The sequence below is a fragment of the Dipodomys ordii genome, unplaced genomic scaffold, assembly GCF_000151885.1.
Source record: "Dipodomys ordii isolate 6190 unplaced genomic scaffold, Dord_2.0 Scaffold156, whole genome shotgun sequence".
Classification (NCBI taxonomy): domain Eukaryota; kingdom Metazoa; phylum Chordata; class Mammalia; order Rodentia; family Heteromyidae; genus Dipodomys; species Dipodomys ordii.
Genome location: NW_012267372.1, coordinates 2,253,324 through 2,269,818, shown reverse-complemented (window position 1 = coordinate 2,269,818; position 16,495 = coordinate 2,253,324). Strand labels below are relative to the sequence as shown.

The 16,495-nt window shown below is 59.2% G+C and overlaps 1 protein-coding gene across 1 annotated transcript; it reads right to left on the bottom strand.

The window, feature by feature from the left end:
• Positions 1–475: 475 nt before the first annotated feature.
• Positions 476–5,326, bottom strand: LOC105998018 (ETS translocation variant 3-like protein). The gene is made up of 6 exons (XM_013032613.1): positions 5,234–5,326; positions 4,504–4,582; positions 2,207–2,441; positions 1,674–1,869; positions 1,430–1,547; positions 476–921 (listed from the first exon to the last, which is right to left on the bottom strand). The coding sequence occupies exons 1-6, from the start codon at positions 5,324–5,326 to the stop codon at positions 476–478; spliced, it is 1,167 nt and encodes a 388-aa protein (XP_012888067.1).
• Between the last annotated feature and the right edge of the window lie 11,169 nt (positions 5,327–16,495).

Here is a 16,495-nt window from a genome sequence, read left to right as displayed (position 1 = left end):
ATCCTCTGCCCCCCCCCCCCCATAATCATCTGAAATTCTGGGCATCTCTCACATCTCACTCTTTTATTTTTGTAATAAACTCTCTGGTGGTGGCTGCCGGGGTTGGGGGAGCTGGTGGGGAGGGGGCCCCTCTGGGCAGGGGCTGGGGGCGGGGTTATTGCTCTGAGCCCCCTGTCCCCAGGGGGGCCTGTGTGGGAAGGGGCTGGAGATGGGGACACGCAAACACATAGGTCACAGCACAGGGTGGACGGAGGAGGCTGGGCGCCATATTGCACTTGGAGAGTGGGGCCAGGCGGGGACCCCCCTCAAACTGGAACCTAGGGAGGAGGCCGGAGGCCATCGTGTTCCGGGGCTGGGGAAGACGGAGGGTGCCGAGGGCTGGTCCTGCACCCAGGGCTGGTGTTGGGGGCAGACTTGGACAGAAGAGGTTGTGCGGGTGGTCCTCACCTCCTCGAATCCATTGCCTCCCCGGGTCTCAGCTGCCAGCCCCTCCTTTGCCCACCTCAGCTTTGGGGGGCACTGGGAGGCCTTCATCACCTTCGCTATCTGAGCTGCAGCCGCTCACGTCGGTAATCTCCAGCTCCGAGTCGCTGTCCTCCTTCCCACCCAGCGTGGCCTCGGGGCCCCCGGCCCCAGGCAGTGCCAGGCGAGGAGCCACTGCCAGGCCTGAGGGGCGCTCGGGACCCAGGCCCTCCCCTGTGGCGGCCAGCAAGGGTGCGGCCGTGGGACTCCCCCCTGCCCCCACAGAGGGCAGGTGGCCCAGGGAACCCAGGGGGTTGGGGTAGAAGTGAGGGGGGTAGAGCGAAGGGGACAGCTTGGGGAAGGGGCCCGTGAGGTACGGGTTAAAGTTCCAGGGGTACTCTGGGAAGGTGCGGCCGTAAGGACCCAGCAGTCCGGGTGGCTTGGAATAGCCAGTGGCACCTGGGGGACATGGGGGGGAGGGCTGAGCCATGCACTGTGGGGTGCTCTATGTCGGGGCCCCTCCCCCCATGCCCTCCTCACATTGTGTATCTCCCACTTTTTTTGGGGGGGTCAGTTGTGGGGCTTGATCTTAGCCTGGGCGCTGTCCCTGAGCTCTTTCACTAAAGGCGAGCGCTCTACCACTTCTAGCCACAGCACCACCTCTGGTTTTCTGGTGGCTCCTTGGAAATAAGAGTCTCACAGACTTTCCTGCCCTGGCTGGCTTCGAACTGTGATCCTCAGATCTCAGCTGGGATTACAGGCTTGAGCACCCGGCTGTGTCTCCCACTTTTACATGGCTCTCCCCCCTGGTCTCCCCTTCCCTTAGTGCCCCTGAACCCTTCTTCCGATTTGTCCTCCTCCCATTTGGCTTTCAAACACATACTCCTTGCACACTGCCTGGCCCTGAGCCCCCTCCACCCCACTGGATGTCCCCCATCTCTCCGCTCCCACACAATCAGGCCCTTACCAGAGCCCAGGAACGGGAAGGGGCTGTCCAGACGCAGTTTATCCGTCTCGGGAGTGAACAGGGGTGTCCTGGTTCCCGGCTCTCCCAGGCGTGGGGCAGAGAAGAGGGTCTGCAGGGCCTAGAGAGGAGTGGAATGGGAGATGGCGCCGTTAAGACAGCACCCCCTCTCCCAGGGGACTCATGGTTAAGGGGGGGATACCAGGCACCCCATATTCAGTTCTGGGAGCCAGGTATCTAAACTCACCTCTGGGGTGAGGGGAGGCGCATCTGGCCCAGGCCCCCCTCCAAAGGGGCCGGGGGTCAGCAAGAGCGGGGAGCCGGTGGCGGCAGCCGCCACATCCAGCAGTGGGTAGTTGACCAGCACGACCTTGCTAAAGTTGAACTTGTACGTGAACCTCTTGCCTTTGGTCTTGTGCAGGATGCGTTTATTGTAGTAGTAACTGTGGGGACAGAGTGAGGGCATGCTGGGGAAGGCCGGGGAGCCCCAGGGACACTGAGGCAGGGCTCCAAAGCTCAGGGCTTGGCTCCTTCCAGCCTCCCATTCACGAGTCATCATAATAGCCACCCTATTGAGCCCTATGCTTTGGGGTGCACTGGGAGGCAGTCCCAGCATGTGGGGCAGGGGCAGGGGCGATGAAGGTGAGGTGTCCCGGGCCTGCAGTGCACACCCCCCCTTCACCATAGGGTCCCGCAGCGCACGCCCCCCACCGCAGGGCCCACAGCGCACACACCCCCCCTCACTACAGGGCCTGCAGCGCACGCCCCCCCCCCCCTCACCGCAGAGCCCGGCTCAGCTTGTCGTAGTTCATGTGGGGCTTGCACTTGCGGATGCCCCAGAGGCGGGCGACCTCATCCGGGTCCTTGATGACAAATTCCCCGTAGTCCCCCTGCCAGGCGATGACGCCCTGGTATTCCTCCTTCTGCAGCAGCTCAAGGATAAAGTGCCACAGCTGGATCTGCCGGGAGCCAGGGGATGACTCCGGCTTGTAGGCCCAATCCGGGAAGGCAAACCCTGAGGACGAGAAACCGGGAAGCATGGCCTAGGGGGTCAGGAGGCCAGGATGGGGGGCTCCCCAGCCCTGCCCTGCTGTGTCTAGTCCCCCGATTGTCCAGACAGCGGGACAGGACCCCCAGGCTTGGCATATAGGAGTGGGGGGGCTGGTTTCCTGCAGGTGGCCTGTAGGAAGCAGCAAGCAGGAAGGGCACCTCTGGGCAGCAGTAGACCTTCTCTTCCCTCTGCTACTGGCTCGCTTAGGAAGGCCTCTGGAGTCTCACTGACTCCTCTGCTCCCCATCCTGTTCCCCCCATTCCCTGAGGCCCCCACAGGCCCCAGCATGTGCACACATCTCTGAGCCCTGTACATTGTGCCCTTCACAACCCATTCCCCCACCCCCACTCCACGCCTCTGCTCCAGTCTATAGACAACTGTCCAGGGGGAGTGTGTACCGGTGTGTGTGTGCACAGACACACACCAGTCCACTGCACAACAGACACCCAGCCACATGACACGGTAGGACACACACCGAGGGTCATTGAGAGAGATCAAAGTCCCAGCACCCAGGATCACACAGCACCACATGCTCCAGACCCCGTCCCCTTTCGCCCCTGGGGACTGGGGCCCACCAACACAGTTGCGTGACAAGACACGGGAGCCCAAAGGCCCCACGGACACCCAGTGTGGAGACAAAGCGGCAGCAGGACACACGCCCCCCCAGAGACAGCACAGCCAGGGTGCCACAGTGCGACAGCACAGCCTCCCACCCTCCATCCACAGGCACACGCGTGTCAACACAGCCCACGCACACTGACCCAGCGCACCCTGAGCGGGGCTTCCTGACCCTGCTGCCCAGGCTCTAGAACTAGGCATAAATGCAAAGGGAAAGGGGACTCAGCCAAGACCCTGGGGCACACACCTGTTCGTCACCATGCCCAGACCAGAAAGGGGAGAGAAACAGAAGGGGCCTGGGGAGGACCCACATACATGAAGACGGCACTGAGCTAGAAGATGGCGGGGGGGGGGGCCTGGGCCCTCTTGTTGGGCAGCCCTTTCTGGCTTCCAGGGGTTTCAGAGCTGGGGTCCCAGCCGGGCTGCTTGGTGTGTAAGCGGGTGCTGATGCTAGGTAGGATCCCCTTGGGAGGGAGAAATTTTAACTCCTAGTTCTTTATTTCACACCCCAAAAACATGGCTTCCCAAGAAACCCACACATATAGAAAGCCAAGTTGACAACATGAAACCCAACTCAGAACAAACATGGTCCTCAATTGTGAGGGTACCCTGCTTGGTAGAGAGAGGGTCCACCCCGGTATTCTACATACATGGCTGAAACCGGCCTGGCCCCCAACACAGAGGCCAGGGATTCATCCACTGTCCCCCCAATGCATCAAGACCCCTGTCAGGAAAACTACACGCTCCTTCACCCCTCTGAGTCAGGGACACACGAACGTGCACACACACACACACACACACACACACACACACAGGCTCCAGCCTAAACACCCTCAGATTGCCTGGGCAGCACACGGACACACACAAGCAAGCACACAGCTCATGCATGCAAGCAGATGGCCCGTGCCTGCCCCGCGTGTTCCCTTGCACAAACACGAGAGGGGTACACACTTCCCAACGAGAGCCAAAGAGCCAGGCTCCCTCCTTCCCTGCCCCGCACTGAGGACAGGCTGCCACCGGTGGGACACGCAACCTCCACGCTGACCATCCTGCCCACAAAATCCCCAGTCCTGAACAAGCCATCCTTGCTTCCCTGGGCTCTGGCTGCCTGTCCATCTGTCCCTCTGTCCTTCCAGCCCTGGGCCCTGCCCTCTCTGTGAGCAGATCCTGGAATAGGTGTGCGGTGTGCGTGTGGCAGAGATGCTGGGGGACCCCAGCCCCCCTCCACACCTCACCCACCCTCCAAAAAAGACCTGCACGTCTCCTCAGTGGGCTGGGAAGTTTCGAGCTAAGTTTTTCCATGAAGGAGGCTTATTCAAGGGACTTTGATGGAAAGCAGAGGAGCAAGACACACACACAGGTGGATGGGGAGAGGAGAGAGAGAGAGAGAGATGGGGGGATCAGTTACCGGGGGTCCAGAGAGCCGGCAGAGCGGGTGGGGCGAAGAGAAGATCAGAGACGCAGCTACAGTCCATGGCGGCCGGGCCCTGCAGAGGCCAGGACAGACAGACAGACAGACACAGGACAGGACAGCAGGAGAGACAGACATGGATCAGCCAGCTGCTAGGGTTGTCCCCCTCTCCCAGAACTCCCACCCCCCAAATCCCTTCCCATTCCCGCCCCCCAAATCCCTTCCCATTCCCGCTGCTGTCCCCCTACAGAGTTCCCTCTGCCTGCTGGTCACCCCCTCCCAGTCTGTCCATCCGTCTGTCCAGCTGCAGCCTGAGCAATTGACCTTCCCTCTTCCCCGCAGGCTCGTCTCCTTCCTCGGGTCCTCCTCCGTCTCTAACCGGCTCTGCTCCTGGCGGGGTCCCGCTCACTCAGCTCTTACCACCGCCCGCCCCTCATCTTTCCTGCTATCTCCCCCTGCCTCGTGCCCGACCTCAGGGCTGGCCCCTGCTTTTCCACATCTCCCGTCTCCCCGCGTGGCTCTATGTGCCACTCGATTCCTACGCTCCCACCAAGAAACTCGCCCCCACCCCACTGACCCCCAGCGCTGTCTGCTCAGAGCTGGCCACCTGCAGACCAGGACCAGAGGATGGGGTGGGGCAGAGCCCGGGTCCTCCCTGCCCTCAGCTCCAGCCTGAGTCGAGTCCGCACACCCCTCACCTAGCCGCCAACCTGCGGCTCGGGCTCACCCCGGACTTCCCAACTCCCGCCACTGCGATGATCTGGTTTCCCCCTCGGACTCTCCTCCCACTTGGCTCTGCCTTCCCCCCTCGGACAGCCATTCCCCTTGGATCCCCCCAATTCAGACACCATTCCCCCGGGGTCTGCCTCCCCCATCAGACGTCCACTCCATTCTGGTTACCTCCTACCCCTCTCACCCCACACCCCTCAAGACACCCCATGCACCCCCAGACCTAGATCCCTCAGTCCTCTGACTTCTTCAGACACCCCATCCTTAGGGCCACCCAAACCCACCCCTTAGGTTCCCCCCAGCTCCCAAGACCTCACCTTGGGGACACCCACGTTCCCCTCCCTGTCTCCCCCAAACACCCCAACTCAGCTTCCTTCCTCAGGCCCACATCTGCCTCCTGAGGTCTGGGGGGGGGGAGTCCCACCTCCCACAGCCTTCCCACCCCACCCCTGCCTCTCACCATCACCTGCTACTCCCTCCACACCCCTTTCCTGGTCCCTCCTCCACCTGGCGGGTCTCTCCCCATCTCCATCCTTCAGTCTCTTCCTGAGTCTCTGCTGCTCCCCTCCACCCCTTCTCTTCTCCCTGCCTCTCCCCCGTCCCCCCCCCCCGTCTCTTCCCCTCTCGGCCCCACCTCCCCAATTTGTCTCTCAAGTCTCTCTCAGCTTTCCCTTTGTCTCTGTCTCTCTCCCTCCCCCTCTCCCCTTCCTCCATCTCCCCACCCATCCCGTCTCTCACTCCTGTAGTCTCTCCCTTCTCCTCTCCCCAGCTCTCCCTCCCTCCCCACCTCTCTCCCACCTCCCTCTCTCCCGGCCTCCTCCCCGGGTTCCCCCCTCCTTCCTCCTGCCCCCACCCCCTCCCCTTGGCCCCTCTCATTTCCGTGTTGGTTTTGATTTCTCTTCCCAACGCTTTCAACTCCCCGCCGCCTCCTCCGGACACGTTATAACGAGGAGCCGTGGGATCGGCGCTCGGGGCCCTGCTCCCACGCTCCCCCCCTTGCCACTGCCGCGTGAGCGAGCCGGGGATCTCTGCGGCTCTGTGCCTGCCCCCCACCCCACCCGCCTGGGTCCCGAGTCAGTTCAGTCCCCCCCCCCAACCCTGTCCCACCCAGCCACTGCCGCTGTTTCCACCCTAGACCACCGCTCCCAGCCTGGGTGTCTGTCCCCGCGTCTGTCTGCGCATCCTCCTGTCTTTGGTTCTCCGCAGGGTTTGCCTGCTTCCCCATCTCCACTTCCCTGTTTCCACTTTGGGCAAAGTCTCTGTCCCTGTCTCTGTCCCCTCCCTACCCCATCCCATCTCCAAGTCTGTGTCTCTGGGTCTCTGCTTCAGTCCCAGTGTCCCTCTCTTGGGGTCCTTTTGATCTTGCCCTGCCCCTGGCGCCCCCCTAGCCCCATTGATCGCCAATCGACCCATGGAAGAAGCCAGGGCCTGTGGCCCGGGGCTGTAAGGTCCAGGCAGGGGCCAGGTAGGACGGGGTGGCTGGATGGATGGACAGACAGCCGCAGCACCAGTGGTTGCAGAGGGGAGCAGCATAGCCCCCCCTCCCCGCTGGCCGGCCGCATGGTGCAGATGGGGACTCCGGGCAAGCTTTAATTTTTAATTTTATTTTGCTTCCTCCACTCCCCCCCTCGCCCCCATCTCCACCGCCCGCAGCCACGGCTTGGAATGTGTGTGTGTGTGTGTGTGTGTGTGTGTGTGCGCGCGCGCGCACGCGCGTGCGCACACACATGCATGTAAGGCAGCCGGGTGGAGAGGAGCTGGCTTTTTTGCTTCTTGTCAAGCTCAATCACACAGACCCACACCAACCTAGGCACACCCCGTACCCCAAGTGATCCACACCCTGCCTGCTCACACCCATGCACACATCCACACAAGCTCATGTGCCCCGCCACTGTCAAGCAACATGGAACTACAGACCCAGAGAAACAAAGTCAGACTCACCACCCCAAAGTCAACCACACAAAACACACCACCGGCACACACAACTGTGGGCCCTGCATCTGTAAATCACACACCCCAAAACGGTCATGTACAATGTGACAGTCAGTCACACAGAAAGACACACAATTGGACCCAGAGACACAAGACACCAACTCAGCCTCACACAGAAACAAAGACCCACAATCACAAATCCCAGACTTTCTCTCTCCCTCTCTCTCACACACACACACATACACAAAGGCTCACAGTCCAATACAGAAGCACACACAGGACACCCAATCACACACAGAGACAAGATCACACAGAAACAGACAAATCCCCGAGACCTTCGGCCACCCACACCCATAGTCATCTGCAGAGATGGAGAGACACACAACACAGCCAGCCACAACCAGACAGCAAACTCGTGGAGGTGGCCTCATTCACACACATATTCACATACACTCATACACTCACATACACGCACTCACACACACACATACATACACACTTGCTTCTCCAGGACAAGGCTTGGTTGAGAGGTTAGCTATACTCAAAAGCAACCCCACCCAAGTCCCCGCTGCTCCTGTCACCATCTGTCCCTCTGTCTGTCCATCCATCTGTCCATCCATCCTCAGCCTTCTCAAGCATGGCTCTCCACATGCACATGTGTCTGACTCATGCATGTGTGTGTGTAAAACGTGCACCCATCTCAGACCTTCTTCTGTGGCTACCTTAGCACACTCTAGCTGTCAGCATCTATCTGTCTGTCTGTCTCTGAAAGTCTCCCTCTCTGTGTGTCTCCGTTTCTGTCTCTAGGCACCTCTGTCTGTCCCACCGTGTCTCTGGGGGTCCCTCTGTTTTCCTGCTCCCTCTCTGCCTGTCTCCCCCTTCTGCCTCCCCCTCTCCCCCCACCCCCCACAACCCCCCTGGGCTGGGGTTTAACCAGTTGTTTTGATTTCTCTAAGCTGTGCTGGACGCCTCCGGAGCCGCCTCGGGCCTCACACCGCCCCCAGCCCCTTCATCCCTCACCGGGCCCCGTCCCCACCCCCCTTAACACAGTCTGCACAAGTGGAATGAAAATTGATTTTTTTTTTAAATTTCATATCTTCTCCGGGGCTCTGTCTAAAGAGGAGAGAGACGCAGTCCAAGACCCCTCTCCCACTGCTGCCCCCGCGCACATGCGCATGAGCACACGCACGGGCACACACGCACAGGCACACTCACACGCACACCCAGCACAGACACACTCAGAGTCCAGGTTCTCCAGCCTCCTCAGGCCCCGTACAGGACGCAGCCATGCACATGGCCCTCAATGGGCCTGGCACACCCCAGGGTCATAGGGTGCCATGCTGCCCACCCTGTCCTGTCCCGCCAGGTGGGCGTGTGACCCATGCTGACTATGTGCGACTGCAGCTCCACCCATGCTGCTGCTGCGTCCATCTGTCCTGCTGGGCCTGTTCCCCTCCCCCCACCCCGCCCCACCCCACGCAGTGCCTGACCACGCCCACCCATGCCACTCTGTGCTGCCTGGCCCAGAGAGAGACCCGTGCCTGGGGTACACGCAGATCATGCCACACTGTACCATACCACACATGCAGCACACCACGCCACATGCCACACACCACACACCACACAGTGTCATACGCCACACCCCAGAGCACACCACACACATCAGCCCCACACCATGTTCACACATCAGCACCTACTGCACATCACACACACACACACACACACCATGTACACGCCACACAGAGACACAGCAACACCCAGACACAACACACACAAATACCAGACAACACCCCACACGCACACCACATACTGCACATTGCACACTGCACACACAGCCCCTCCTAACCCTCATGTGGGCACACAAGACACAGGAACTGCAATACAGTTGCCCCTAACACACACACACACACACACACACACACACACACCGTGACCAAACCTAGTGTCCACCCACCATCACAGAACTGGGCACAAACTCATACAAGCTTCCCCCAGCCACGCATGAAGCCACGCGAGACTCCATTGCACAACACACACACACATACACAATCAGCATCTGTACCCAGCCCAGATCCCAAGACAACACCCTGCCACTAAGTTTCCCAGACAAGTGGGGGTCTGACACAGGCTTGGGGGTCCCCCTGGCTGGTCCCTTACTCCACACTTACCAGCCTGGCTCCTGGGGTGCACTCAGGCCGCACCTGCTTCTCTCTCCTCACCCTTAAGGTCATGGCTGCCACTCGGCCCACAAACACCACACCCGGCTCAGCCCTGGAGCGCTGGACTGTCGCACTAGATCACACGGCTGAGCACCACGTGGGTTCCACGGACAGGACACGCGTGGCTTATGCAGCCCCACGGCCTGACACATCCACACCTAGTCCCCTGTGCCCGGGATCCTGCACACACCGACACAAGCCACACTCACACAACTGTGACCCAAATCACACAGACACACAGGCAGGGACCTCAGCAGAGACTACCTTAGGTAGGATAAACAGGGGGACAGGCTGACCCCCCGAAGGGGGGGTGTTCCCTTGGGCCTAGAAGAGGTGTCCTGACACCAGGTGTGAGGGGGGTAGCTAGTGGCTGGAGCCCCCCGCCCTCCCTCCTCCTGTCTCTGTCTCCTGTGTCTCTGTCTCTCTGGGTCTCTTTCTCCCTCTGGGAGTTCCAGTCTCTGCCTTGGAGGCCCAGGGCTGCGGCCGCATGTGAAACAGTATCAGTGTATGTGGAGGGGGGGCGTGAGGGAGCGTCCCCAGGGAGGTGGGAGCCGCAGTGCCACGCACCCCGCCTACCAAACAGCATGGGGAGGGAGGGGAGAGGGAGGCCAAGGCGCCATGGGCTCCAGCTGCGGATCCCCACACACTGACTGCCAGCCCAGAGCCACTCTCCCTGCAGACACCCACATTACTAGAAGAGGCTGGGGCAGGGGAGGGACACCTAGAGAGGAGGAAAGGACACACACACACATGCAGAGGGAGATAAGGGTGGGGGCAGAGACAGGGAGACACACAGAGATGACACTGAGAGACAAAGAGGCAGGAGAGATGTGAATTGGGGGGGGGGACCAGAAAAGGGGGAGAGAGTGGAGAGGCTGAGACAAAGTAAATTAGAGTCAGAGGTCTCAGGCAGGGAGCAAGGGCGCACCACAGACCCCGGGTCACAAAGGAGGCAGCGGAGGGGGCAGAGATGCGGAAAATTGAGGGATTAGGTCCCAAGCAAGAAGTGGATGAAGGAGAGTCGAGGCGGTAAGAGGGGGAGCCCAGAAAAAAAAAAGAACAGCCATGCGGATTCATGGTCTCCATCTGTCATCAGCCCACCTCACCCAGCTTCTATCCTGAGAGCCTGTGTCCCCTGGGGACATGGCAGCTCCCAAAGCTACCTTCCACCTGTCCTGGCTCTCCTCCCCTCCTCCTGGGCCATCCCTGGGCCCCATCTTCACAACCTCTACCCCAGCTTCGGTCCCACCTATAGTCTCAGCCTACTTCCTGGGCCCCAAGCCCTCCATGACAGAGTGATGGCTGCCTGGGGGTGGGGAGGGCAGAGGGACAGGATGGTGAGGGAACGCTCAGCCAGTTTGAGAGCTCTTCTGGACCGACCAATCGCAAGGATTGGGAGCCTCTGTGTCCTGCTCCGGGGCTTGGCACCAAGTATGCACAGAAGGAAGACTGTCTGAGCAGAATCCAGATGAGACTGCGTGGCGGGGAAGCAGAGAAGCACACAGGGGCAGCAGGGCGAAGGCAGGTACAGCAGGGGGTGGAAGGGACAGAGACAAGAGAACATGAAGGGGGGAGGAACAGGACGGGGAGGGGGGCAGCATGGGGTGCCTGAGGGTCGGAGACAGAAACAGAATCCATGACTCAGAAGGGATGAGGGAAGGAGACGGCAGGGGGCAGAACTCTGGTGCCCAGGGCCAGTTGAGGGCTTTGGCCAGTTGTACCGGTGTTTTGGCTACTGGGGATCCCATAGGGCCAGGGTCCAGCCAGGCTGGGGGAGGCCCGGGGCTCCGGGGGCATCAGGCGCGGTGCTAATTCAGCGCCATCGATCAGGCGGGATGAGAGCAATAAATTATCGTGACAAGATGCAATCCTGGCCCGCACACTGCCGCCGAGGCGGATCGATGCCTGTCCCCAGCCCGAGCACGGGGGCCCAGGCCCGGGCTGCGCTGGCTGGCTGGGCCACCTCTCTCTCCATCCTTCCGATCACACACACACTTCCTCCCACTGGTGGCCGGGCCAGACCAGGAGGAGACCCACGGAAGAAATTCTACCCTGATCTTACCCGGACCCTCTCATTTCTCTCAGCACCCCCTCTTCATCACCACCTGTGAGCTAGGGATGGCTCTTGATGCCCATTTCACAGGTGTGGAAACAGGCTCAGACAGGGCAAGTGACTTAGCAAGTAAAACCTTGAACTTGAACACAGGCCAGGATGACTTTCAAGCCCTTGATAGCTCGACTGTCCGAGGAGAGAGCAAGGGGTAGAAGAGACAGACAATGGGATAGATTACAGAGCCCCAGTCAGAGATACAAAGAAAGACTCAAAGAAGCTGTATGTTGGTGGTTCACATGTACACTCCTAGCTACTCAGGAGGCTGAGATCTGAGGACTGCCAGGCCCCAGGCCAAAAATAAAAGTCTAAGAGAGAGTTTTACCTTCAATTAACCAACAAAAAAATCCAAAGGCGTGGAGGTGTGGCTCAAGTGGTAGAGCACCAGCCTTGAGTGAAAAAGCCAAGTGAGAGTGTGAGGCCCTGAGTTCAAGTCCAAGTACTGGCCCAAGAAAAAGAAATAAGAAATAGAACAAAGAGACAAGGACAGAGGAAGGAGGAGGAAGAGAGGACAGACAGAAGCAAAGGTGACCCCAGAGAAAAGAAACCAAGGTGAGGGCTGAGAAGGTGGCTTGGTGGTAGAGAGCTTACCTAGCATACATGAAGCACTTGATTCAATTCCTCAGTTCCACAAACACAGAAAGGCCAGAAATGGGACTGTGGCTCAAGTGGTAGAGTGCTAGAGAGGCTCAGGGACAGAGCCACCAGGCCCTGAGTTCAAGCCCCAGGACTGGCAAAAAAAGCAAAAAAGACACCAAGGTGGCCTTGGGGAACATGTAGAGAGAGATGGGGTGTCAGGAGGGGGATAGGGGACAGGTGGACTGAAGCTGTAGGCCCAGAAGACAATGGCTGTGAGAGGCAAACCTGTGAGCAGAAAGCTTCCTAGAGCAGAAGGTGGGCCTGGACACGGCAGGTGGTGGTGAAGATGCCCAATGGAGGTGGACAGGCGTGTCTGTAGGTTTGCAAGGTGGCCCGATGGGATGTGGCAGGGAAGGGGTGGGGTCTCCCAAGTCAGATGACCTGTGGTTGACAGCTTCCCAACAGTGTCCAGTTCCTGCGACCTCAGAGAAACCATTTGACCTCTCTGAGCTCCGTTTTCTCTCCTGGGGATGAGAAAGTCCCACGAAGGCGGGTGACAATGGGTGCCCTGTCGCAGAGACTCTTCTAGAAACCATCGCCTGCACCAGTGTGCACAGGGCCAGGCAGGTGTGATGAGATGAGGACATGGATGAGCAGGTAGGAGCAGCAGAAGCAGCAGCATCTACAGGTGGTGACAACCCTGGCCACCTGGGGCCGAGTGGGACTCCATGGTGGAGCACCTGCCTAGCGAGTACAAGGCCCTGAGTTCAAACCCCAGTGCTGCCAAAAGCAAAAAAAAAAAAAAAAAAATGAAAGTCTGGAGCTGGTGGCTCAACGCCTGTCATCCCAGCTACTCAGGAGACTGAGATCTGAAGATCATGGTTCAAAGCCAGCCCAGGCAAGGAAAATCCATGAGACTCTTATCTCCAATGAACCATCAAAAAACTGGAAGTGGAAACAGTGGCTCAAGTGGTAGAGTGTGAGCATCAAGTGAAAAAGCTCAGGGACAGCACCCAGGCTTTGAGTTCAAGCCCCAGGGCTGGCACAAAAACAGAAAGAAAAAGAAAAACAGAACTGGCGTGAGGCTCAGGGATCTGTGACCGGCGTTACTGCTACAGGTGGTGTCATTACAGCGCTGTGCACAGGGTGGGGCGGGCAGCTGGGAGCATGTACCTATGTACCATGTGTGTTTAAGGAGCCGGGCACTGGTGGCTCACGCCTGTCATCCTAGCTACTCAGGAGGCTGAGATCTGAGCATCATGGTTCAAAAGCCAGCCCAGGCAGGAAAGTCCATGAGACTCTTATCTCCAATAAACCACCAGAAAACCAGAAGTAGAAAGGGGCTCCCTGAGCAGATGGGTAACAAAGCCAGTCCCTGTGCCAAGGGCCAGGCATGTGGCATCTGCAGGTTTGGCTTCTTAAGGTGTGGCTAGCAGGAAATGGAGGGAAACAGAAGAGTTGAGAGCCAGGGGTTCACAAGATGTCCCCCATACTCAGGCAGAGTGAGGGTTACCTGGATGCTGAAGAGAAAAGGGAAAGAAGTAGAATGGGTGTTGTCTCTGGGGGCAGAGTTTGTGGCACTGGTGTCCTCTTTAGAGACAGGTTAGGAAGGCCTAAGCTGTTGGGAATCAGATGAAGAGGTGAAGGGTGCGGGGAGGGGGGTGGGTGGGAGGGGTCTGAGGGCTCAGGACTTATGAGCTGAAGAACTCAGTGGCTGTGTGGTGGAGAAGAGATAACTGAGGTAAACTGAAGAATGGGCTGGTGTGTGGAGGTGCTGGTATAATTGTGTGCGTGCACGTGCGTGTGCGTGCATACACACTTGAACTCAGGGCCTAAGGGTTGCTCCCTTAGGTGTTCTGCTCAACGCTGCTGCTCTACCACCTGAGCCACAACTCCACTTCTAGCTTTTTGGTGGCTCACTGGAGATAAGAGTCTCACAAACTTTCCTGCCCAGGCTGGCTTTGAACTGTGATCCTCAGATCTCAGCCTCATGAGTAGCTAGGATCACAGGTGTGAACCAGCATCAAGGCACTGGCGTGGCTTGAGAAAACAGGGCAAGAGGAAGGTATGGGAGAAGAAAGTGAACAGCCAGCCCCTGAAAGTGTGCAGGTGTGTGCAAGGACAGACACCCTGCCCAAGGATACATCAGTGAGAGTGTGCTATTCTGTAAGAGGTAGAGACAGGAGGCCTCAAACAGCCCAGCAGCACTGGTGACTCACACCTGTAATCCCAGCTATGCAGGAGGCTGAGATCTGAAGATCACAGTTTGAAGCCAAGAAAGTCCCCATGAGACTCTTTATCTCCAATGGATCCACCAGATCACAGGAAGTGGAGCTGTGGTTCAAAGAAGGTAGGGTGCTTACCTTGAGCAAAAGAGCTCAGGCCCTGAGTTCAAGACCCATGACTGACAAAAACCCAAACAAACATAAAAGGCATTAGACTGGGGGGAGTGGGTGGGGGGCAGAGGACTCTCAGGGGACCAGGGCTTGAAGGACACAGGGACAGGAGCAGATGCCCTGGGACCAGTGGGAAAAGCAAAGCAGGTACAGGTGACTTCCTGTGAAGGGAAGGGAGTGTGAGGGAAGAAGGCAGGAGGGGGGAGGGGGGAGCACCAAGGGAGGGAGGCAGTGCAGTGTGGACAAGAAGGGGGGGGAGCAGGGACAGGCTGTAACTGAGGACACAGGCTAGGAGCTACCTGTGAGTGTTGTGTGTGTGTGTGCGTGCCAGATACTAACCATCTGACAGGACATGCGTGCATGCCAATCCTAGGGCTTGAACTCAGGGTCTAGGTGCTGTCCTTGAACTTCTGTGCCCAAAGCTAGTGCTCTACCACTTGAGCCACAATTCTTCAGTGGCTCATTGGAGATGAAAGTCTCTGGGACCTTTGTTGCCTAGGCTGGCTTTGAACTGTGATCCTCAGATCTCAGCCTCCTGAGGAGTAGCTAGGATGACAGGCGAGACTACTGGCACTGGGCTGTGTGACTTGAGTGGTGAATGGGTCCTGCTGGGGGGAGAGCAGAGGTGGAGAGAAGGCAGAAGACAGCAGTTTAGGCGAGGGAGGCAGGTAGGAAGGGGAGGAGGAGGTGTGAAAAATGAGACGGACGCAGGGGTCCTGGTGTTGGGACAGATTTTGGACAAACAGGTGTTAGTTATCTGGCAGGATGGGTATGAGGGGACACGATGTGGGGGAACAGACCTATTTGTTGGGAGGGGGGACAGGTGAGAGGAAATGTATTCCCTGCAGAAGCAGAGGAAGGAGCAGGTATGCAGGACAGGTGTAGGAGGCTGCCTGGAGATCCAGAGGCCCGGGAGGGTCCTGTGACTGAGACTACAGGTATGTGCAGCAGGACTGCCACAGTGGGTGGCTGCCTCAGTTTCTCTCTCTTCCCCAGCCTCATCACCCCAGGGGGGGCATCTCCAGCGCTGGGGCCCGGGTGTCCCTCTCTCCGTGGCTGCGGGGCTCGGGAGGCTGCTTGGCGATGCGGAGCGCGTGCGGGCCCCGGCGGGCCGGCGGGGCAGGGGGAGCGGGAGGGGGGGCCGTTTAGCTGTGATAGATCCGCGCGCCGCTTGTCTCTTAATCTCCGGAGCGACCGATCGATTCGCTATTTCCCTTTGTTGCCAGAAAATTCGATCCTGGGCCTGGAATTAGGTCCCCGGCTTAATCTGAGCGGAAACCAGTGAGGGGGAGACAGAGACCGAGAGATAGGCGAGAGACAGGGAGACGCTGAGAGACAGACAGACGACAGACAGACACGGAGAGGGACAGACATATTGCCTATTTTAGTCATAGTCTAAGAGTTGGACCCAAAAGGGGGGGAGGGAGGGAGAAAGAGAGAGAGTCAAAGAGACAAAACCTGGAAGAGTTAAGAGATGGACTAAGAGACACAGACAGACAGACAGGGGGGGGGGCGAGGCCTCAATTGGGAGAAATGGCAGCGGTGCCCAGTGTCCAGTGCCCAGCAGGGGCGGCTGTGATGGAATGCCGGGCAGGAAGGGGGCCCAGAGGTCAGACGCCCCTGGCCCCCCACCCCTCCCCCAGACCTCAGGGGCCCCCAGGCCCTCCCCACGGACCCCGGGACCCCCCCACCGCACATCCCCACGCCGAACTCGCGCCTGAAACTCCAGCCGCCCCCTCCCATGCAAACTCTCACGTGGACCCCCAGCCCCAACTTGTCACCCCCCTCCCCAATCCCGAGCACCCCGTCCCCACCCCGCCCCAAATATCCAACTCTGACCAATAAATCCCACTGGGATCCCCAGACCCTCCATCAGACCGGAGCCCTCCCCAGCTCCGAGCCCCCCCCCAACCCAGACCCCATCGCCACCGCCGCGAACCCCCTCTCTCTCTCCCCGCGCCCCGCAAACCTCGCACCCGGGCCCGGGGCCGCACCCCTGGCGCGCCCGCCCCGGAGTCAGGCCG

Bases quoted from the DNA above. Each gene is read 5' to 3' on its own strand.
- LOC105998018 (XM_013032613.1), bottom strand. From the start codon at position 5,326: ATGGCTGTCCGAGGGGGGAAGGCAGAGCCAAGTGGGAGGAGAGTCCGA. The intron at 2,442-4,503 runs GTAACTGATCCC...TCTCGTCCTCAG, and splicing joins GCCGGCTCTCTGGACCCCCG to GGTTTGCCTTCCCGGATTGG. The intron at 922-1,429 runs GTAAGGGCCTGA...CATGTCCCCCAG, and splicing joins CTTCCCGTTCCTGGGCTCTG to GTGCCACTGGCTATTCCAAG.